The following is a 20981-nucleotide window of genomic DNA, read 5'->3' as shown; positions in this document are numbered from 1 at the left end:
CAGAATCCAGAATGGTAGGTGGAGGCGGCGAGAGCAGTGGGGGCCCATGAGAAGGGTTCTGGAGATGGGTGGAGGCAATGAAACCCCAAGGACCCTCCCTGGCCCTCTGCCCCTTGGGCTCCCTGGATAGCAGGGCTTTGGGGCTCAGCCCCACCCACTCTCCCAAGGTCACTGGGAGGAGCCCTGAGGGCCAAAGGAGCCTCGGGCCTCCCTAAGCTCAAGCCTGAATGCAATTCCTGAGTTCTCTGGACCAGCGGCCGAGACTGTGGGCACCACACACAGCACAGTCCACACTCACAAGGTCAGCCACCAGCGGCCACCCTGCTCTCACACACAGACACACGGACACACACGCGTGAGCTCTGCTCCCTCCAACACACACACACACAGCTCTGAGAGCCTCGCTGGCATCCAGGACTGCTGGGTTCAATCCTAAGCCCTCACCAGCCAGTCCCCACCCCCGCCCGTCTTCCTGCACCCCTCTCCTCCTTTTCCAGCAGCCCCGCTCATTCCCCTCATCCTCTGTTCATGCTGAGTCCACAGGTAGCGCACCCCCTCACTGCCCCCTTGAAACACCACACTTTACCTTGTTGCCTTTAGAAGGCAGATATGAAGAACCACTAAGAAAATGTTACAGTGAAACTCTGGCTTGCCCCTCGTCCCAACACCGTAGCTGCTGAGACTAACCCACCTTGGCACCCAGAACCTTGGTCTCTGGTTTGCTGCTGTCTGCCTGAAGGGCACGGATGTGAACAGCACGGGCTTGAGGCCCTGGAACGGGCACAGGAAGCAGGGGGTGCTTCCCCACCAGGCGTTGGGCAAGGCCAGGCCAGGGGTTCCGAGCTGTCCACTGGCTCTGCTGCTGGGTGAGGACCACCCTTGGCGGCTATCAGCTGGGTCTCCAGGGAGGCCTGTGCGAGGACGGGCCCTGCTGCAAAGGCATAAGCCTGCCCCAGCTGCCCGTCTCCAGGGCCGAGAGATGCTGCTGGGGCTGTGGCCACAGTGCCAAGCCCAGGCAGCACAGCCTCCTGCTCTCAACTGGGGGTGGCTGTGGCTGGCAGATTTAGTCACCGCTGCCTGTTTGTCAGACTGTGCCCACCAGGGAGGCCAATGCCTGCTCCCAGGGCCCAGAGGACAGACAGGGAAGGGCTGGAGGGGGAGGAGTGCCCTCAGCAGCAGAGAGATCAGAAAACAGCTTTATTGGGAAGAGGGGACTCCAGACGCATGAACAGACACAGACGGGTGGTCGTGGGCAGCAGGTGTCCGGAGAAGTGGGAACCAAGGTGGAAGGTGGGTCTGGGGGGCCAGGGCTCAGGCGTGCAGGAAGCGGTTGAAGGCGTTATAGGCTGATTCCAGGTCGAAGAGCATCTGGCGCACCTGGGAGTCGTCCAGCTCATCTGAGGCCGACATGCCGCTCAGGGTCTGCAGCCTGCAGGGCACAGGGTGTAGTGTCTGTGTGTGTGTGGTGCTGGAGGGTGCAGGCTATGGGGCTGGGGTGTGTGTGTGTGTAGGGCCTGGGGTGTGTGTGTGTGTAGGGCCTGGAGTGTGTGTGTTTATGTATATATGTGTGTGTGGAGGGCTATAGGCCTCAGGTGTGTGTGTGGGGGGAGGGCCTATGGGGCCAGAGCATGCGTGCATGCGTGTATGTGTGTGTGTGTATAGCTATAGACCCAGGGGGTGTGTGCGCAGGAGAGGGGGCTGGGGCTAGAGTGTGGGGGGGTGGAGCTGGGGGGCTGGCAGGCGACAGGCACTCACCACTGGCTGACCGTCTGGCGGCCCTCAAAGTCAGGGGGCAGGTGGCTCATGCGGTGCATGGTCTCCATCAGCTCCCGCAGGTCAGGCTGGATCTGAAGGAACAGCGCCCACTGGGACCCGCTCCCCTGAGCCTGGCTCCTTGGACCTCCCCCTTCCCCCTGCCCAGGGCCGCACCTCATCCATGGCTCGGATCTCCAGGCGCAGCTTGTCCATCACCGTGATAAAGAGCTGGGAGCAAGTGTGTGTGCGTGTGATGACCTCGACCGCCGGCTGAGACCCCCGACACCCTGGTTCCTCTGCAGAGAGAGGCCTGGGGCCGCCCCACCCCACCCCTTGCCTGCCTCAGCTGAAGGGTCACGTGGCCCTCCCCCCCGCCCCCGCACCCATTCCTGCAGCCAGAGGGCTACTGGGTGGGAATGCAGGACACGTCCCACGTGGGCCTGGGATGGGGTGGGGCCTCGGGGTGGCCCCCCAGCCCCCATGCCGGAGACCCCCGCTGCAGTTCGGCACACGCGCACAGGGCCCGCACCGAGACCACGTCGGCGATGCAGCGGTTCAGGTTGCCTTTGTCATCCTTGATGGTGATGGGCCGGTCCTCCTTGATCCTCTCCATGGCCAGCGGGCAGTCCAGCTGAGGGGGGGATCACGGCTGGGCCTCACAGGGCAGCCCGGCCGCAGCTGTGGGCCCCCATGCCTGCCCTTGTCCCTCGGGGTGAAGGAGTTGCTCACTCACGCGAAACTTGCGGCAGAATTCATCAATGGAGCTGATTTCTGAGCCCTGGACCTGCCGGAAGGCCGCCTTATACTGGACCAGGAGTCGGGAGCAGGCTGCAGTGTACCTGGGGGAAGAGGCCAGGCTGTTGCCCGCAGTGCCAGGCCAGCGCCTCCGGGTCCCTCCTGCTTATCCTCCACCCTTCCAGACATGGGGCAGCTCGCATGGACAAGATGTGAAGGGCCAGAGACCAGCCATCGGGGGGAGGCTTCCTGATGAAGCTTTGAAAAGTGCAGGAGGTGGGGTGGGGGGGGTAATGCCCCAAATATGGCTGCCACAGAGGACCAGCCTGGATTATGCAAGTTGGCACCCAGCGCAGCACCCCGCAGGTCCCAGAGCCTGTTTCCTGGGCTGTATTGGCTGTGCCCCCACATGGACAGGTCACAGTGCTGCTGGGGGGCACAACCGCACTAGACAAAGGCCCCACATACCTCCGAGCTGCCAGGCCTGGCCAGCAGCTCCCCACAGACTGACTGCCTGAGCCCTCAGCTCCCCTTCAAAGCGTTCTCACTGATGAAGCTCCGGGGAGCGGGGTGGGGGCAAAACCCTGGAGAGAGCTGGGCTCAGCCCTGCCCGCACGTGGGCACTGCCCCCGGACTGCCCGGCCTCCCTCCCCACTGAGCACCTGGCCCTAGAGGCCAGAGACGAGCTTCCGAGGGTGGGCCAGTGGTGTGGGGAAGTGGGCTCTCACTCATTAGGGGTGACGCAGTCCTTGATATATGCCTTCTCCAGGGCCTGCATTGTCTTCACAACTGCAAACAGCTCTGCCATGTTGTCGTACCTGAGGGGGCGCAGACTTCAGGCGCGGCTGCCCAGGCAGGAAGCCGAGGGCCCGAGCACACCTGCCAGCCCTGCCTGGGTGCCACTGAGGCAGAACTCCTGGTCTGGCCGCCTCCTCACCCCACCCTGAACAGAGGCTTCTGGGGATCTGTTTCCCTGGGCAGACCCCCAGGATGGGGGAGGCAGGCAGCCTGGGGGCCGGACTCACTTCTCCCGCTCACGGGCATTCTTGTACAGCTTCACTTCCTGTCAGGAGACCAGGAGGAGGATCAGCCAGCAGCACAAAGGAGGCCGCGGGGCCCCAGTGAGGACCACGCAGACGAGAATCACAGCTGATGTGACCAGGAGGGTGCCCACTACTCACCTCATACAGCTCCGGCTTGTTTCCAGGGGCTGTGACAGAACAGGCAGAGTGGAAGGTCACCCCAGCGAGCCTGGCCACCACCCTGGCCCCAGGAACTTCAGTCCCAGCCCCCCTCAGTTTGTGGGGGACCCAAGCAGAGGACAGGCCTCTGGGTCCAGGGGCTGCACGCCAGGCCTGGTGCTCCATTCCACCCCTGTTGCTCAGCTACTGCCCCTACAGCTGAGTGACCACAACTTGCTTATGATGTAGTTGTGGGCACACAATGTCTGTCACATGCTTTGCAACCATCCCCTTGACTTGGGGACTCCGGGATACTTGAGACACCCTGAAGTCCAGCCACACTACAGCTGTCATCTCTACGTCCAGCTGACCCCACTTGGAAGAGGTCTTTGGGCCCCTGGCTACCCCCTCGGACCTTGCCATGTCGGACCTTATAGCCTGCCAGCAACCCCTGGCCTCCGGAGGTTGAAAGCTTTGGCCCTCTGGGTCCCTGGGCCCGGCATGCACCACACTCACCTCCCATGCCAGGAGTGGCTGGGATCCCGTGAAACATCCTACCGGCTCTGAGTCAGGTGACCGGGAGAGAGAGGAAGATGCTGCAGCCACTGGAGGAGTCACCTGGGGAAGAGAACATACAACACAACCTCTTAAAAAACAACCCCGAGCATGTCTTCACACAGGAATAAATTTGGAGGAACAGACCAACGGGCCTTGGGGTGAACTTTCTGAGTGAGGACAGTCCAGGGGATGAGGACAGAGGCAGAGGGGGATGTGTGTGGGGGTGGTGGTTTGTCAAAGGACGCACCACTCACAGGCCAAGAGGAGTCTGGACTTATCCTGGCACAGCGAGCTGAAGTCACTGGAAGATTGGCGACAAGTCCTCGGGGATCCAGATGGGCAGTGAGCTGAGCAGACAGTGGAAGCAGGAGCCCTGCCCACTTGAGAAGCTGATGCAGTGGCTGGGGCCAGTTTGAGACGTGCTTTGGAGATGGACCCACCAGGTGCAATGGAGAATTTAAAAATGGGTAAAAAAACGACACCCTTATTTTCGGACCAAAGGCACCATGACCGTGAGATGAGATGACACGAAGAAGGTGAACAGAGTAGGTGTGGAGAGTAGGTGGGTGTACTACGGCTTGGACGTGTGGGCTTTGGGAGGCTCCTTAGGCTCCAAGGATGCTGCAGAGGCGCGTGGTCAGGGGAGAAGCCCAGACGGGCAGGCTGAGCCAGTGGCACTGAGCGGGTGGGTGGCGCCCCACAGGAAATGGCTGAGGGTGAACCAAGGTAGCGGGAAGGTAGCCCGTGCTGAGCCCCGAGACCGGCGCGGAGGCAGTGCAGCGGAAAGGCGGGATGAGGCCTGCGGGACGAGGCTGTGAGTTCAGCAGGGCGCGGCGGGGGCGGGGTAGGGACACGGAGACCGCTCAGCAACCGTGAGGCCGTGGGACGGCCAGGAGCAATCAGGGACTCGGCTGTGGCCCTACAGCGGGACCCCAAGCAGCCACGAAAGGGGAGGCCCGCGGCCACACGCTGAGCATCGTCACCCTGCACGAGCAGGGCGGCGAGCTCCCAGAGAAAGCCCAGCAAGCGCCGGGCGCGCAGGCCCGGGAGACGGCCCCAGAGCCCCGGGCGGAGCCAGGAGACCCGGGGGCCCGGGACACAGAACTCTAAGACGCGGACCGAGGAGCAGGGGCGCAGAGGACCCTCCGCGGCGTGGCGAAGACCGCGGGTTTTAGTCAGACCGCCTTTTCCGCCCGTCCCTGGCCCGGAGTACCTGGACCGCCTCGCAGGTCCCAGCGACGGCGCGGGGGCGGGGCGCGTCAGACGTCTACTCCCGCGCCTGCGCGCCAGGCCCCGCCGTCTGCGCCTGCGCGCGCTACTCCTACGTCAGGCCCCGCTGTGTGCGCCTGCGCGCTAGCTACGCCCCGCCTCTTGAGAGCTCAGCCGTCGGGTGAGTCTGTCTTTGGGAGAGGGAAGGAAGCTGCAGAGTTGGCTTTGCGTTCCCCTGGAGGACCTCTAAGCGGCCAGCTCTTCCCTTGAAACTGCCCCGCAGGGTTAACAGAAACCTTAGAGCTTGTCTTACCGCTTGTTAAGAACCCCGCGGTAAACAAGGACCTACTGTATAGCGTGGGGAATTATATTCAGTCTCTTGTAATAACCTATAATGGAAAAGAATCTGAAAATGAATGTGCACACACACATATATGAAACTGAAGTAACAATGCAAGTAAACTGTGTGAAGGTTTGCCGCCTCACGGACTATATACAGCCCACGGGATTCTCCAGGCCAGAATACTGGAGTGGGTAGCCCTTCCCTCAGGCCCTCCATTTGTAACCTGTCTTCACGAATCGAGCTTGCTTTAATTGTTGATACAAAAGCTTGCATGTCTGACGCTAAAACTGGCCCTGCTCCTGGGTCCAGTGAATGACCTCTTGCCTTCAGAGCCTCACCCCATCATGTGCCACCATTTTTAATGTGTCCCATGAAGAAGCAAGTAATTCAGATGTGCCTCTGCAGAACAGATGACCTCACCTCTTCCCTGCCTCCAAGGTTCTCTCCCCACACCTAAGACCATCCTGCTTTTTTGGAGTGGGGTGGTGGTGGTGGTTACTGAGGCTTGTAGGATCGAACCTAGGCCATTGGCAGTGAAAGTGCGGAGTCCTAATCACTGGACCACCAGGGAATTCCAACCGGCTTCTTTATACTGTAATGTCACAAGCCCCTCGCCTTTGAGGAAGCAAATATGAAACCTGTCCTCTCATCACCTCACTTGGCTGCCTTGTGAATAAATCCTTCCTCTGCTGCAAACCTTGGTGTCTCTGGGTTTTGGCTCTCTGTTTGCTGGGCAGAGGAACCTGCTCCAGTAACATCGTCAGTTCCAGAGAGCTCTAAGCTTCACAACCCTGCCTTCCACCTCCCACTTGCTTTCCAAGGAGCAGCAGCAGAGATGGGTGGAGGCAGCATTGGCTTTTTTATTAGAGGCCTGGGTGGGTGGGGAGGGCACACCATGGGGCTGGCCAGTCAGAGGCGCCTGAAGAAGAGCTTGGGGCCCTGGTCCAGGGTGCACACTCTGGGGCCCAGCTGGCTGGGCAGCAGCTGATGCAGGGCATCCCGGTCCTCAGCAGAGAGATGTCTGGTGCACAGCTGCAGCTCTTGCAGCTGCGCCACAACCTTGTCCCAGAGGTCCAGGCCCAGGGGGCCCTGGACAGCACAGCCTGCAGAGGGGAGGCAGGAGTCAGCCTTGGGGAGCTGCTCCCGGCAGGATGCAGTTTCTCGGGTCTCAGAGGACTTTTCTCTTTACTAGCCTGGCCCTAGGGACGATACGCACTTCCCCTGAGGCCCCGAGGGCTGCAGTGAGGGGCACGAGCAAAGCCCAGGAGAGGCCAGATCATTCTCGAGGATGGAGGGTGCTCTCCCAGAGGCTGCCTAGGACCGCAGACCCCTCCCACAGCCAGTGGTCAGGCAAGAGGGAGGTCGGCTGTAGGAGACACTGCATTCACATCTGTGCCTCTGACACTGATGATGTCTCGGTCCTTAAGATGGACCCAGCGTGATTTCTTGGGAGTCTCAGGACACTGAATTGCCAATGCTCAATCCTCAGAGACCACAGAGTACCCAGCAGGGGGCTTGGTGAGAACATGCAGGTGCCAGGAAGCCAGATGTGTGAGGAGCAGCCCCACATCTGAGTGACGGTAGATCGCCTACCAGCCTGCCTTCAGGAGGGCCTTCCTGGAGGAGCCAGCCTGGCCCTGTGGGGCAGGGGGCGAGAAGCAGGAAGAACCCAGGGGTCCCCAGTGTGCACACCCACTCCCAGCCCTGGTTCTCCTGGAGGGTCCAGTCTGGCCTGCCCTGCCCGCAGCCCCAGCAGGACGTGCCAGTTCACCAAATGCACCTCCCTGGGGTCGTTCTCAAGACGGGGTCCTGCACCACGTGTGGCCAGAGAACCACCTAAGTCAGGCCACAGGCCTAGACGGTACAGTCAGGGCGCCCTGGCCAGAAGTGGGAGGGGCCCTCAGAGGCAGGTATCCACTCTAGGCTGACCTCCACTCCCTCCCTCCCTCTGGACAACAGGAACGAAAAAGTCCCTGCGGCAGTGGGTCCCCCAGCCATGGTCTTGAGGGTCAGGCTGACCAGGCTGGAGGCAGAGGCCCATGCTCCTCCTGCCCTGTGGTTTGAGGGGTGAGGCTCGCACCTGCATCTGGGCACGCTGGGCACTGTCCTCCACTCGAGCACCCAGGGGCCCAGCTCCACCCTGAAGCCTGGCTAGTGGCAGGACGGCCCCTTCAGAGGAGGCACCTGGGCCTCAGGCAGGTCCCCGAGCAGGGGCTGTGTCACCAGCTCCAGTTGGGCAGGTGTGGCTGCCACACCCAGAGCTCACCTGACAGGCCCAGGAAGCTGAGGCCTTGGGGCCGCTTTTGGAGGGTAGCCAGGAGCTCCTCCAGGCCAGCACCGCTGACCTCAGGGTTGGCAGACAGGTCCAGCGAGACCAGTGAGGGGCAGAGAGGGAGACATCTGAGACAGGGCAGAAGCCTGGGGGTCAGTTTCCGCCATGAGGGGAAGCTGCCCCAAGTGACCCCACGGCTCAGGATACACCAGACACTCCTAAGAGCCACTGAAGCTGGAGGCCATGGAGCAGTGGCCCTGGCATGGGCCGTGGCACACGGGTGACAGGAGAGGACCCAGCAGAGGGACGTGAGAGCCCGAGGGAGGCAGGTCGTGAGGCCCCAGCCTCCCCAGGTGCCCAGGTATGAGACCAGATCCGCAGGGTAGTAGTGGCGTCACCTGCTCAGAGCTCTCACGTCTGTGTCGCCCAGGTGGTTTGCCGACAGGCTCAGGTGCTCCAGGACGCAGCCTTCCTAGACAACGGAGGGGGACACACCTGCCCTCCCTGCCTCCCAGTAGAGGCCCTGCACCCAGGGCACCAGACACCACCCCCATCCCTTGAGAATGATGGAGTGAAGCCTGCCCAGCCCCCGAAGCCAGAGGGGGTGGCATCTCCCCAAGTCTGCAGGTCAGAAGAACATGCTTCTACCCAGAGGAGTGGGTCATACTTGGCACATCACGAAGTGATCTCAGGAGACCCGCCCCACCCAGGTACCTTTCCTGCTGGCCAGGACCTCAGAGCCCCAGGCAAGCAGGTCTATAGAAAGCGTTCCCCACCCCTGTTCTCTGCCAACTTGCACCCTCTCCCAGCTCCCCCACCCCCAGTCCTGGGGGTCGAGGTGCCTCTGGCTCAGTGCCCCCTTGAATGCATACCTGGCTCAGGTAGCGAACCACGGGCTCCGTGAGACCTAGGCCACTCTTGCCGGTGGCCACAGAGCTCAGCTCCAGGCGCAGGAGGCTGTGAGCCGGCAGGCTCCCCAGGACCTGGGCCAGGGCAGTGGGGCCCAGGCCATTGTAGGACAGGGACAGTGTCTTCAGGCGCTTGGTGTCTATATGGAGGCCAGAACCTCCATCAGGTTCCTCCCTGCCCCCAGGCCTGGGCCCAGAGCCCCCGTAACCCTCGGGAGGCCGTCACTGTCCCGAGGGTCTGTGCGCTGGGAGACGGGGGTCTCCGGCCCGGGGCCTCCGCGGGGGAGGGGCAGCACAGGCTCATGAGCTCAGTCTCCTCCCGCCACTCTGGGGACCCAGCCTGTCCCTGATTGTGACAGAGCGGCCCGAAGACTGGGACACTCAGCATGGTAGGGCAGGGGTGGGTGGGGGCACTCCGTCTACCAGCCAAGTCCCAGCCCCTCCTCCCCTCTGCTGCACTCCCAGCTCTGAGCCCCACTTCCTAGCTCAGGCCTCTGTGGAAAACCCCCTGGAGGATGCCCAGTTTCCTGTCTCTCGGTGCTGGGACTATGGGTAGAATCGTCTCCCACAAACAGAATGCTGAGCTGGGGAGCCACAGGGCTGGACCTGCAGTGTAGCTGGGACTGGGTCTGGGTCCTGCCCAGGCCAGGCAAGCCACACCCATGTCCACCCACGTGCTCCCGAGAGCCAAGCTGGTGCCCTGGTTCAAGGCTCTCTGAACCCCTGGGGCCGGGAAGTGGACGTGCCGGCAGCTCACCTTGGAAGGCGCTGCCCACAGCCGCCTGATGGCTCAGGAAGAAGCTGGGGCCAAAGCCACAGGCCCGGAGGTGCAGGGTGCAAAGCACGGGACAAGCCCGCAGGATGGAGGCCAGGGCCTGGCCACAGCCATCCCCGAGGGGGTTCATGCTCAAGTTCAGCTCTTCTAAGTTCTGTGGGAGACACAGGGCCCCCAGAGGATCTCGTGTTCGCCACCTGGACCTGGGTGCCGGCCAATGCTCTCAACCACACCTCCCCACCAGGGATGGGTTGGATGTGGACACTCAGATGCTGCCCGCTGTCCCCCACGCCTCTTACCTGCAAGGTGGTCTGCCCCAGGAGGCCCGCAGCAAGCTGGCGCAGGCCTTCAGGGCCCAGGTGGTTAGAGGACAGGTCAAGGAGGGTCAGGGCGGGCACAGTGTCCAAGGTGGCCAGCAACTCAGCAACACACCCATCCCCCAGCCGGTTCCCGGCCAGGCGAAGCTCCCGGAGCGCTGAATGCAGCTTCAGGGCCCGCAGCAGCGGCGTGAGCTGGGCTTGGCACAGTGCCAGGGAGCAGGCGCTGAATGCGGGGGCTGAGCCCTGGTGCTCCACGGCCTGCAGCACCTGCTGGTGCTCCCCTGGGGAGGAACATGGTGTCACCAGGACAGGTTCCGCCTGTCCCGCCCTGGGAGTCAGCGGTGGCCAGTCAGGCAGCACTCCGCCCCCCCACTCCAGCATGAGCTCCAGGGCAGCTCCTGGGGCCCCGAGGCATGCTGCAGAGCCAGGGTGGGTGGTGCTGACCCCCCTCCAGATGGGGCCACCTCCTGCCCCCACTGCCCACACACTAGGGGGCTGCTAGGTAGGGAAGGAAACCCTGAGGCCAGGTGTGGTGGGGGGACCCTGGTCAATGCCTGGGGTCCTGGGACTGAAGGCTGTGGGCCTGGCCTAGTTCTCTGCCCAGGCCTCGTAGGGCCGTCTGGACCCTTACCTTGCTCCAGGCTCTGGCAGGCCCGGCGGTAACGGTCCCTCAGTGGGGGGAGGTCCCACGAAGTCACCTCAGCCAACACCTGGTGAGCAGCAGCGGTGAGCAGCCCTGACCCCAGTCCTGGAGGACACCCCCAGCTCAGGGCCCTGGCTCTGGTCACTCACCTCCTCGTTGCTCTGCAGCACGTCGGGGATAGGGTCCTGAGGGGCCAGCAGGGCCCCCTCTTTTTGAAGGGAGAGCCGAGGCAGCAGCCCGGAGGCCTGGTAGTGACGCTGGGCGGCCTGCTCAGCCAGCCAGGCCACGGAGTGGGCCTCCCTGTGTGGGCACGGGCACGAGCTGAGTACTGGACCCAGCCAGGTTCCTGCCCTGCCACCTGGGGCTGTGCAGCCTTCCCTGTCCTCCTGCCCGCCTGCAACGTGCACACCGGAGCACCTCCGGGCCACTCCCAGGGACCCCAGGGCCTGCCGGCACCTCCTCACGAGCAGTCCCCCAGGGGCGAGGGATAGGGCCAGGCGGGCTCTCATCACACGTCTCATCGCGACAACGAGGGCCCTCTACTGCCCCCGGGCACCACCCCTAGCACCGAGCCCACAGAGGCACAGCGAGCCAGGCGCCAGGAGGAGACACCTTACCGGTGTGGAACGGGAATGAGGAAGAGGTTATCCTGGACTCGAACTCGGACTCGGATGGGAGGGGGCAGGGCCTGGCCCTAGGGGTGGGGGCAGGGAAGAAGGGGCTGAGCTGGGACAGACAGGCCCTTGCCTGTCCTCTCCCGCAGCCTGGGTGGCACTCTGCCCCAGGCGTGAGCACTCACCGAGAGCTGGCCTGCTGTGGGGTTTTCTCCAGAGGGCGCCACAGCCCTGGGGACGTCGGGGCTCCGTGCGGGCTCTGTGGCCGGGCTGTCGGCTCTGTCTGCTCTGACTGGCGTGCTCCAGCTCTTGAGACAGGGCAGTCGGCTCTGCCAGGCCCGAACCCGGGCCCGGGGCCTGCGTGCCATGTCACTGCCTGGGCCAGAGGCATGGTGTCTGCCGCCATCTCCACCGCTCTGGGGGCGGGCTGGACGGCGGCCCCGGTGACCGGGGCTCATCGGGAAGTCTTCCTCCAGCCAGTCCCCAGCCAAACACTCCTCCTTAGGGATGAGTGCTGCTTGGGGGATGGGGGCCTCGCTGGGCCCTCGCAGTGGACTGGGGCCCAGGCGGCAGGTCTGGGCACTGCCCACTCCGCGGATGGCCGCCCGGTAGGCTGCCCAGCTGGCACTTGTGGCTGCCTCCCTATCGCTGGCGGGCCTGGCCATCGGGGCCTTGGTCTGCGGTGATGGGCCTGTGTGCCGGGCCCTCTTCTGGGTGGGCTGGGACGGGCCGGCGCTGTCCTCGCCTTCTGAGCTGCTACTGCTGGCCAATTTGTGCCTGCTCCTCCGTGGTCTGGCCACAGTGGACACTGCCAGCCCCTGGGACACCCTGGGGCTGGCTTCACAGACCTCTGGGGTTCCTGGGCAAGGACTTGAGGGAGGAGAGGTCTCAGGGTCAAACAGATGGTTACTTGGGAGGGTCTGCGGAGCCCAGGAGCTGTGGGGAGCTGCAGAAAGAGCAATCTCTTGTGAGACAGTGCCTGGCACATGACCGCCACACAGGGCCCAAGACTCTCAGGCTAAGGAGCGGAATCGCCAGGGGCAGAGGAGGCCCCCGCTTACCTTGACCCAAGGAGGCTGCTTGGAGCAGCCTCCCCATGGCAGCCGCCTTTTCCCGCGTCTCACTGTCCAGATCCTTGCCGTACAGCTTCACCCACTGCTGCAGTGTCTCCAGTGGGCTGTGGCCCTGGGGGTACCAGTTGGGCAGGGCTGGCGGCAGCAGCTTCACCCACCGCCGCCCATGCCCACCTGGCTTGCGTACACTCACTTTCCTGGTGCGGAGGGTGACAGATGCTCCTCGCTCGATGAGCAGCTCAGCCACCTCAAAGTGGCCACAGTTGAGGGCATCATGCAGGGGCGTGATGCCGTCACAGCCCTGGCCGCCTGGGTCATCCACCGCAGCCCCGTGGTCCAGCAGGAAACGGACGATGTCTGCGGACAGGCGCATGAGCTGGCTTCCAGGCCCTCTCTCGGGAGGGACCCATCCCCTCTCCCCATCACAGGCCAGAAACCCCGTCCCATGCTCACCCAGATGCCCGTAGTTGCAGGCCTCGTGCAGGGGTGTCCAGCCACAGTAGTCCCGAGGGTTTAGAGGGTGGCCCTATGACCAAGAATGGGAAGGAGCCTGGCCCCGAGTGCCCGCACCAGCCTGGCCTTTCCCTGGCACTGAAGCCTGCGGAGGGCCCCACGGGCGCACCCCTCAGCCTGGCCTGGCCCAGATCACAGCAGTGAGATGCTCCCCACCAGGAGGGACAGGATCCCCAGTTCTGGCTCTGGCCCTCAAACCCTGCCCTCTTCCTTGGGGAGACAGCCCAGCCTGCGGGGACGCCTACCTGCCTCACCAGGTCTTGGACACGGCCCAGCCGGCCCTCGATGCAGGCTCGGTGCAGCGCTGTCTCTCCCACGTCGTTGCGCCGGCTCCACTGTGGGCACAGCCCAGGGTGCGGGCAGGGGCGTGAGGGGCCGGACGGCACTAGTGACCACAGGAGGGCGTCGCCGCTGTCCCTGGCCCATCCTCACCTTGTTCACCCTCTGCTGGCCCAGGCAGCCTCGTAGCTCCTCGTCCTCCTCCAGCGGTGGGCCTGTGTCGGCCTCATCCTCTGCAGCAGAGCCAAGCCCGCCGCCCCACGTGAGCCGGTCCCCGTGCCGAGGCTGCTCTGTGGGTCAGTCTCCCCCAGCCCCAGACCTCCGCTCTTTCCCGGGTCCTGCCCTTGGTGAGAGCAGCTGGCCTGGGGCTCAGGTGTCCTCCACTGCACGACGCACGCCTGCGCCCGCCCAGCCCCATTGCCTCCGGGGCACCCACCCTCCCAGCACCTGCTTCTCCACCGTGGGTTCCTCTCACCCAACTACCTAGTGGACAGTGTCCCTCTTTCCCCTGCCGGGTGCCCAATGTTCCCTCCTCAGGAGTCAGAAGCCTGTGAGCTGGCCCCAGCCACCCCAAACAGGCACCAGGGAGCGAGCCTCACCACTCTCGGAGAGCTCCAGCTCCACAGCCTCCAAAGCATCATCGTCCTCCTCGCCCTCCCCGTCCCCCTCATCCTCGTCTCCAGCCACTCGCAGCTCCTGCAGCCTGGCTTCGGTGCTGGGGGCCTCCTGGGGCTGCAGCCGCAGCTGCACAGCATGGAAGTGCCGCAAGATCTGCCTCTGAGGAGAGGGGGCACCCAGCTCAGGGCCACCGGCAAGACAGGGCCGCGGACAGTCGGGCTCCAGGGAAGCTGTGTGCGGGATCCCAGCGCGGGCGGGCGGGCGCTCCCCACCTGCAGCTGGGGCTGCCCGGCCAGCTGGGCGCAGCCAAGAGCCTCCTGGAAGCACGGCGCCAGCACCTCGTAGGCGTCGCCTGCCTCCTCACGCGACAGCGCAATGTTCAACCAGGTCTTGGCCTCCTGGAGGAGAAGCACGAACTTGATGGCTGCAGCCCCCTCTCCCAAACACGAGATGGAAGGTGGCCCCCCTGGGAGGGGCAAGGCACCCCGGTGCCCCACCCCCGAGAGTGGCGGTCCTGCAATGGAGCCTCGGGCAGGATGGGGCCGTGACCGCTCACCTCCAGGGGGTTGCCCTCCTGCAGCCTCAGTTCTGCTTCGTAGTGGTGCACTGCCTGGCGGTGGTCCTTCATGTCCCCCAGGGTGGCAGCCAGGGACACGTGGATGACAGCCAGCTCGGGCCCCGGCCTGCTGAGCAGCTCCGCAAAGCGCAGCTGCGGGGCAGCCGCCGTGAGGTCACGGCCGTGCCCCCCCCCCGCCCCCCGTAGCCCCCGCCATCTGCCACGCCCGCTTGGCACACACCTGCTTCTGGTAGGCTGCAGCGGCCTTGGGGAAGTCGCCTGCCTTGGAGAACAGGTCCCCCAGCTGCTCACAGATGCCCATGGCGACCTCGGGGTCACTCTCCTCGGACTCCTCCAGCCGCTGCTGCAGCTGGACCACCGCCAGCACTGCCGGAAAGAGCCTTATGCAGGCATGGCCGGCCCGGGCCTGACCCAGCTCCACCACCCACCAGACCCAGCCTCCGCTCACCCCCAATAAGGGGGTGGTAGGAGGGGCTACCTCGTGGGGTCGCAGCAAGAGAACCAACTAAGGTCAGCACAGGGTAGGGACTGGCCTGTGGCACAGACATGGGCAGGGGCCCTGTGACCATTACTTATCAATGGAGAACACCAGGTCATACTCCCGCCATTAAGCAGGATGGCTTTTGTCTCGGGTCTGCCAGTGAAGATGCTGGTTTATGAGCAGACACTAGCCTCCTGACCACCCAGCGTGCCTCCTACACTCCTTGCTGAATGGAAGTTCAGAGAACAGTGAGACCCCTCCCAACAGGAAGTGGGGGGGGATGGGCCCCTCCCGATGGTGCCCCCTCCCCAAGGACGCATGCCCAGGCCTCCTCTGCTGAAGGAAGAAGCCCTCCCTACACTGTCTTGGGGGATCGAGCCCCCGGGGCCCCTCCTAGGCTCACCATACTTCAGGGTCCGGCAGACCGAAGCTTTCTGCAAAGGCTTCTGAGAGCCGAGCCGATAGGCCTTCTTCAAGGCTCTCTTGGCAGCCAGGAAGTCCCCGAGGTCTAGGAGGACCTGGGGGCAAGGAAAGGTAAGCCCGCACGCCCCAGAAGGCCCAAGCCCACCCGAGGGCTGAGCCCAGGGCACCTGCGAGAGCAGCAGGCAGCACTCGCTCTCCAGGAAGCCCTGCTTCAGGACGCGCGCGCACTCCCGTGCCCCCTCCAGACAGCGCATGGCCTGCGAGTGCTGCCCCCGCCGCCAGTGGATGGCCCCCAGGTTGTAGCGGGCTCGAAACAGGTCTTCATACAGGTGGTTCTGCCTGTGGGGGGACAGGGCTGTCGGTGCCCAGGGCTCCTGCGCAGGGACAGCAGAGCAGGCACCCATCGACCCCACCGAAGGCTCCAGCCCACAAAGCCAAGCCAAGCCTCTGCTCCCAGGAGACTGATGGGGCACAGGGGTGAGCCAGCTGGCTACCCTCGCCTTGGCCACTTCCTCCAGGGGCAGGAACCCAGCTCCCTCTGGGGCCTGGTGGGGCCTTACTCAGCCAGGAAGATGCTTTTCTTGAAGTAGGCACTGCACAGGGCCACCTGCTGCAGGCTCTCGCAGGTGAGGCCCAGGTTGAGGTAGATTCGGGTCCTCATCTCACTCAGCTCTCGCTTGGGCAGTGAACCTGGAAGACACCCCTGCAGACACTCAGTGTCCCACCCCCATTCCAGGTCTCTGGCCTCTCCCTGTAGGTGCCAGGGATTCTGCTGCAGATAGAGTGGCGGGAATAGAGCAAAGGCAGCCAGATCTGAGGTCAGGAGTCAGGAGGAGCACGGGCTCTGCAGGGTCACAAAGTGGGGGGGTGTGGGGGGGTTCTGAGAGCCAGGCTCAGCCTCACAAAGAGAGGAAGCTAGACAGGGGACCTGCCACATGGGCAGTGAGGCTGTAGCCTCTTCTCCCTGCAGAGCACAGGAGGCCAAAGTCAGGGAGGGCCAGGCCCAAGGGCAGTCACCCTGCAGCTTCTCATCCAGGATAGCCAAGCTTTTCTCGAAGGCATCCTGTGCCTGCTGCAAGGTGTCCTGGGACTGGTCGTGGTCATAGATGTCCAGGTGGGTGCGGCCAATGGTGGCCCAGGCCCTCTGCTGCTCAACGTGGTTGGAGAGGGCACATGCCAGCTCCAGGTAGCGGTGCTGGTGCTGGGGGCAAAGAAGTATGGCCGCTGTGAGCCAACCCCCACCGCAAGCAAGCCCCCATGTCCCCCAAGCCCCCAGGTGCAGGCCGAAGCCAGGCTGCACACACACTGTTTCCTCTATGCCAAGCGCTGCCTGCGGGGACGGTGGCACCACATGCTAACCAGCCAATCATGCGAGGAGAAACTGACTGGGAGTCATTGGTGCTGCGGGAACACAGAAGCCAGGGCAGCTCTGTGTGGATAAAGGGTCTGGAATCCCACCCAGCCAGCCCCCAGTGATTTCAGCTCCAGTAACATATTCATCAGTGGTTTCTGGAGCCACATTCCCAGGAGAGGCTGTGGTGCGTGCATCCAAGGACCAGGTGACCACTGCTGATGCAGGGCTCTCTGAAGCTGAAGCCTCATCGCACCATTTCCCACTCTTCCCTCCAGCCAGAGGCCTGGACGGCAGAGACCGGGCAGGCTCTGCCCCAAGGAGATGCGAGCCTGGGAGAGTAGACTGTAGCTAGCGTTGGGGTGGGCCGGTCTCCGCCCACCTGCAGGGCAGCCGAGTAGTCCTCCATCTCCGCCAGCCGTTCTCCGATCTTGCGGTGGGCCACGGCGCAGCCCAGGGGGTCGTCGGTGGTCTCCAGGAGCTGCAGCTCGTGCTGGTGCTCTCGCAAGGCCTCCGCGTAGCAGCCTGGGTGGGCGGGACAGGTTTCCGTCCGACTGGGCAGTGGGCCAGGGGCAGCAAGGCCAATGGGGTGGCGGCCGGCCGGTACTCAGGAAGCCCCTGCCCCCGGTCCCATGCCCCTACGGCCCCTACTCCACCCCACGCACCATGGCTGGCCAGGAGCTCCCCTAGCTGGTGGCAGACGGAGGCCTCCTCCCGCAGCCGCCCGCTCCTCTGGGCCTTAGCTTTGGCCTTGCTCAGCTCTGCAGAGAGAGAGACGAGGCCTGAGCGCTGAGCCTCTCCGCCCGGGAGGGCCAGGGCCGTCTCCAGCCCCCGAGCTCGGGCGCTTTTCCCTGGACTCACGGCGAAGCTCGCGCTCCAGGTTCATCCTGCACTCGGGGTTCCGGACTTCGCGCGCTCTATGCTGGCGCGGCGGCCCCACCCTCCCCGGCCCCGCGCGCAGGCCCGGTCCTGCCGCGGAGCATCTCGGGAAGTGTAGTCCAGGTGCCCAAAGCATCCTGGGAGTTGTAGTAGGGCTGCTCTGGGGCCCGAAGCGCGGAGCCCGGGCCCCGCCCCACCAACGCAGCCGCCCTTGGGGTGAGGTCTCCCGGGCTCCCGCCGCTTGCTGCCGCTGTTCTGGACACCCGCGCGACCTGCCCTGAGGAACGCACTGCCCTCGCAGGGGAGGAGAGGAAGGCCTCGGGGACCACGGGCACTTGGGCGCTCGGATCTGTGTCCCCGCAGAACCTGCATCAGCCGCGAACGCGCCGCAGTCCTCACACGCGGGGACTCCGACCCCCAGTCCTGCCGGCGGGAGGGGGGTGTTGAGTTCCAAAATGAATTGAACTTCTCGGTGTGCTCGACGGTTGTATTCCTGGAAAACTCAGCGTGCGCTCGATAAAACTGCAAAACCGTCATGTGCTGAGAGGTAAAGGGGGCAGGATTCGAGCCTGGAGCGCTGTGGCCTCAGAGCCGGGAGATCCGGGGCGTGGGGAGCCCTGGCGGCCTCTACGTGCCCGTCCTCTACCCACGCCTGGAGAACCAAACACCTGCTAGGCCGTGTGGCTCTGTCCCCGCTGCCACTGCGGGCCCCTGGGCCCTAGGTGCCAGGGCTGACGCCCCAAAGGCCCTAGAGGAGGCCTGGAAGGACTGGGAGGCAAATGTAATGAAATGGGGCTTCCCTGAGACCATAAGGAATCTGCCTGCAATGCAGGAGAACTGAGTTTGATCCCTGGGTCAGGAAGATCCCCTGGAGAAGGGAATGCCTATCCACTCCAGTATTCTTGCCTGAAGAATCCCATAGACAGAGGAGCCTGGCGGGCTCCCCAAAGAATCAGAAATGGAATCACACCCAATGGGGTAAAACTCTCAGCCAGTGGATGGGCAGCAAGGCCTGTTGGGGAGGGAGCTGTTTGGAGGGCAGCTGGTCTGCAGGTCCAGGGAAGGTTGCCCAGGGCCAGTGGGTGGCTACAGGGCTGGGTTGAGGCTGAGCTTGAGGAGCTGCAGGAGGGCCTCCTCTCAGCCTCCTCTAAGGGTGTGCTGCTCTTCCCTGCCCCCCACCCTCCCCAACGTGGATCCCAGGGGGGCAGGAAACCAAGGTGGCTGCTTGGCAGGTGGGCTGTGAGGTTCCAGGGGCACAGTGAGATGCAGGATGGGGATGGGGGGAGTCAAGCCGTGGGAACAGACTGTCCCAGCTGAACAGACCCCTCTGTGCCTCCAGCCCTGCAGCACCAGCATCCTCAGGGCAGCTCAGGTTCTGGGCCTGATCCCATTTGAGAGAGGACCCAGCTTCTCTAGCCTTGGCCTTCCCCACCCATCAGACAGGGATGCGCATCCAAGGCACTGCCAGCAAGAGCTGGGGGCCTGGGGTGGGGAGACTGAGGGCTGGGGCCAGCCTCAGCCCCTGGCTGGGAGGCCCATTGGTGAGGCTGTCTTGTAAGGAAATACAAACAAAACTTGGCTTGGAACTTTTTAAAAACTATAGATACAGACAGAAAACATCGAAAGAGATTATAGACCACAAAAGCAACATAGTATGTTGTAAAAACACCTCTTGACTCCTCTTTTTAAAAAATTATTTTTTATTATTTTTGTAAATGTCTTACTTTGGGCTGAGAAATGTAGTGTTTAAAAGGAAGTGGGGTGAGAGGGGGAAGTGGGGCTTGACCTGTGCCCCCAGGCCTGCCCCCACATCTGCTGAGGTTGCACCCCCACTCTCACCAGCTCAGGATACTAAGATGGACTGGGATCCTGGAGACAAGACCGCTGGTGCCTTCTCCTTTCTAACAACATGACTCGGATACCCTCCAGTAAACCAGTGACTCCGGGCGAGATGCCACAAGCAGGCACCAGCCTCTGTCGGTGGCCAAGAACACACTACAGTGTCCCAGGGTGCCCTGCTCCATAGGCTGTAAGGCTCAGCTGCTGAGGTGACTGTCACAGGTTGGGGCCGTGGGGTAGATTAGTAGTCTCGGGCATTCCCAGACACCCCTACAGGGAGGGCCTTGCCTGGGCACCAGCCCCCCACCAGTGCTGGCTCTCAGGCCGCTGGAGCTCCTGGGCTGTGCCCCTCTGTGCACAGCTGACCTGCGGCGGCAGAGTGCCGCTCCTCCCGGCCCTCTCCACATACGCAGCACGGCTCGCCCGGCCCTGGTTTCGCCTCCCAGTCACACACCTTCACCTGCCCACCCAGGAGAGCTGCCAGGCGGCCTGACCCTCTGCTGCCTCAGCTTCACACAGGCACCCAAACACACACGGACCAGGTAAGCCCGCCCTGTCCTCCCCCCACTCCCCATATGGTCACTTTGGAACCCACAGAGAGGGTGTTTGGCCCCAAAAGACCTGATATGGTGTCACGGCACCATTCCACACACAGGAGACGCAGCCTGCATAGACCTGAATGTCCTCGCCTGTGCCCACTGGCAGGTGGGGTCCGGCCCTGGAGGGCAGTGGGACCACAGCAGGGTGTGACTGGGGTGGAGTATTTCTTTGTGGAGGGGAGGCAAGGCTGAGTTGGCCTTGCAGGAGTCGTCTCCTGCCAGCACCATGCCCTGGGTGGGGAACAGGGGAGCCCTGGGTCTGGGAGAGCTGCCTCAGCCACTAGGAACTGGGCTCAAGCTGTATGCCACAGCTCCTTCACCCCTCTGCTCAGCTCCCACCAGAGGGCCAGGAGAGAGCAGCCCCCAGAGACAGGCCAGGGCAGCCCTGCCCACCAAGCCTGCAGCGGGGGCCAGGCCAGCAGGCTCTGCTCCAGGCCCGGGTGGGCTGGCCTGGGGGGAGGGAACCAGCTCTTTGGTACTGAAGCCACGAGTGCGGGGAGCCTGGTCTCAGCAGGGCCCGCACCCCCTTCACAAACAGGTCTCGGGGTCTCAGGCAGGGTTCCTCCCTCCGAGAGGGCCAAAGGCCTGCGCCCCAGGGGACCACCTCCCTGGGGGAGGGACCACCCTGCCCAGCACTGACTTCCACTGGACGCAGGACCAGCGGATGGTCCCTGAGAGCAGCCTGGGGGCAGCTGGACCACTCAGACCTTCAGCCAGCCAGGCTTGCTCGCTGCCAGCACACCCCAAAACTCTCTTCATGGCCTGGAGACACTGAGTCCTTGAGACTGAATACAGAAGATAGATTCTCTTTTGCTAAATTTGTGTAATTTAGACAAGAACCCATAAAGGGTTTATTTTCCTGGGAAGAGACAGAAAATCACCCTGCAATCCGAAGAGCCTGCTGAGCCCTGTGGCTAAGTCTTGCCTCCCTGGAGCAGCTGGGGGTGGGTGTGCTGGGGAAACTGACTGCTCACTCCCCAAGCCTATGACAGAGCAGTCAGTGACTCCAAGTCTCTCCTGGGGGGTGGGCTCTGAC

General features: G+C 63.6%; 2 protein-coding genes across 8 annotated transcripts; both read right to left on the bottom strand.

Annotated features, from left to right (window-relative positions):
- Positions 1-1180: 1180 nt before the first annotated feature.
- VPS28 (VPS28 subunit of ESCRT-I) lies at positions 1181-5570 on the bottom strand. 6 transcript variants are annotated; one of them, XM_043879788.1, is made up of 11 exons: positions 5443-5540; positions 4477-4651; positions 4188-4289; positions 3672-3700; positions 3516-3553; positions 3219-3308; positions 2489-2594; positions 2285-2386; positions 1930-1983; positions 1756-1865; positions 1181-1429 (listed from the first exon to the last, which is right to left on the bottom strand). In XM_043879788.1, the coding sequence occupies exons 3-11, from the start codon at positions 4222-4224 to the stop codon at positions 1312-1314; spliced, it is 684 nt and encodes a 227-aa protein (XP_043735723.1). In that variant the 5' UTR covers positions 4225-4289; positions 4477-4651; positions 5443-5540; the 3' UTR covers positions 1181-1311. The 6 variants fall into 6 exon arrangements, with proteins under 6 accessions (XP_043735723.1, XP_043735724.1, XP_043735726.1 ...); XM_043879789.1 differs by having other exon boundaries at positions 4484-4651; XM_043879791.1 differs by having other exon boundaries at positions 1756-1847; positions 4484-4651; positions 5443-5538.
- Positions 5571-6621: 1051 nt separating this feature from the next.
- TONSL (tonsoku like, DNA repair protein) lies at positions 6622-17572 on the bottom strand. 2 transcript variants are annotated; one of them, XM_043879578.1, is made up of 26 exons: positions 17490-17572; positions 17294-17389; positions 17011-17153; positions 16295-16478; positions 15838-15967; positions 15445-15616; positions 15258-15372; positions 14594-14739; positions 14353-14505; positions 14069-14194; positions 13778-13955; positions 13332-13411; positions 13145-13234; positions 12840-12912; positions 12580-12743; positions 12375-12498; positions 11499-12259; positions 11317-11393; positions 10849-10999; positions 10688-10766; positions 10036-10337; positions 9719-9890; positions 8926-9101; positions 8452-8525; positions 8048-8181; positions 6622-6884 (listed from the first exon to the last, which is right to left on the bottom strand). In XM_043879578.1, the coding sequence occupies exons 1-26, from the start codon at positions 17512-17514 to the stop codon at positions 6691-6693; spliced, it is 4119 nt and encodes a 1372-aa protein (XP_043735513.1). In that variant the 5' UTR covers positions 17515-17572; the 3' UTR covers positions 6622-6690. The 2 variants fall into 2 exon arrangements, with proteins under 2 accessions (XP_043735513.1, XP_043735514.1); XM_043879579.1 differs by lacking the exon at positions 6622-6884 and having other exon boundaries at positions 8452-8521.
- Positions 17573-20981: the final 3409 nt, after the last annotated feature.

The sequence above is a fragment of the Cervus elaphus genome, chromosome 21 (assembly GCF_910594005.1).
Source record: "Cervus elaphus chromosome 21, mCerEla1.1, whole genome shotgun sequence".
Lineage (NCBI taxonomy): Eukaryota > Metazoa > Chordata > Mammalia > Artiodactyla > Cervidae > Cervus > Cervus elaphus.
This window is presented reverse-complemented; position numbering and strand designations above follow the sequence as displayed.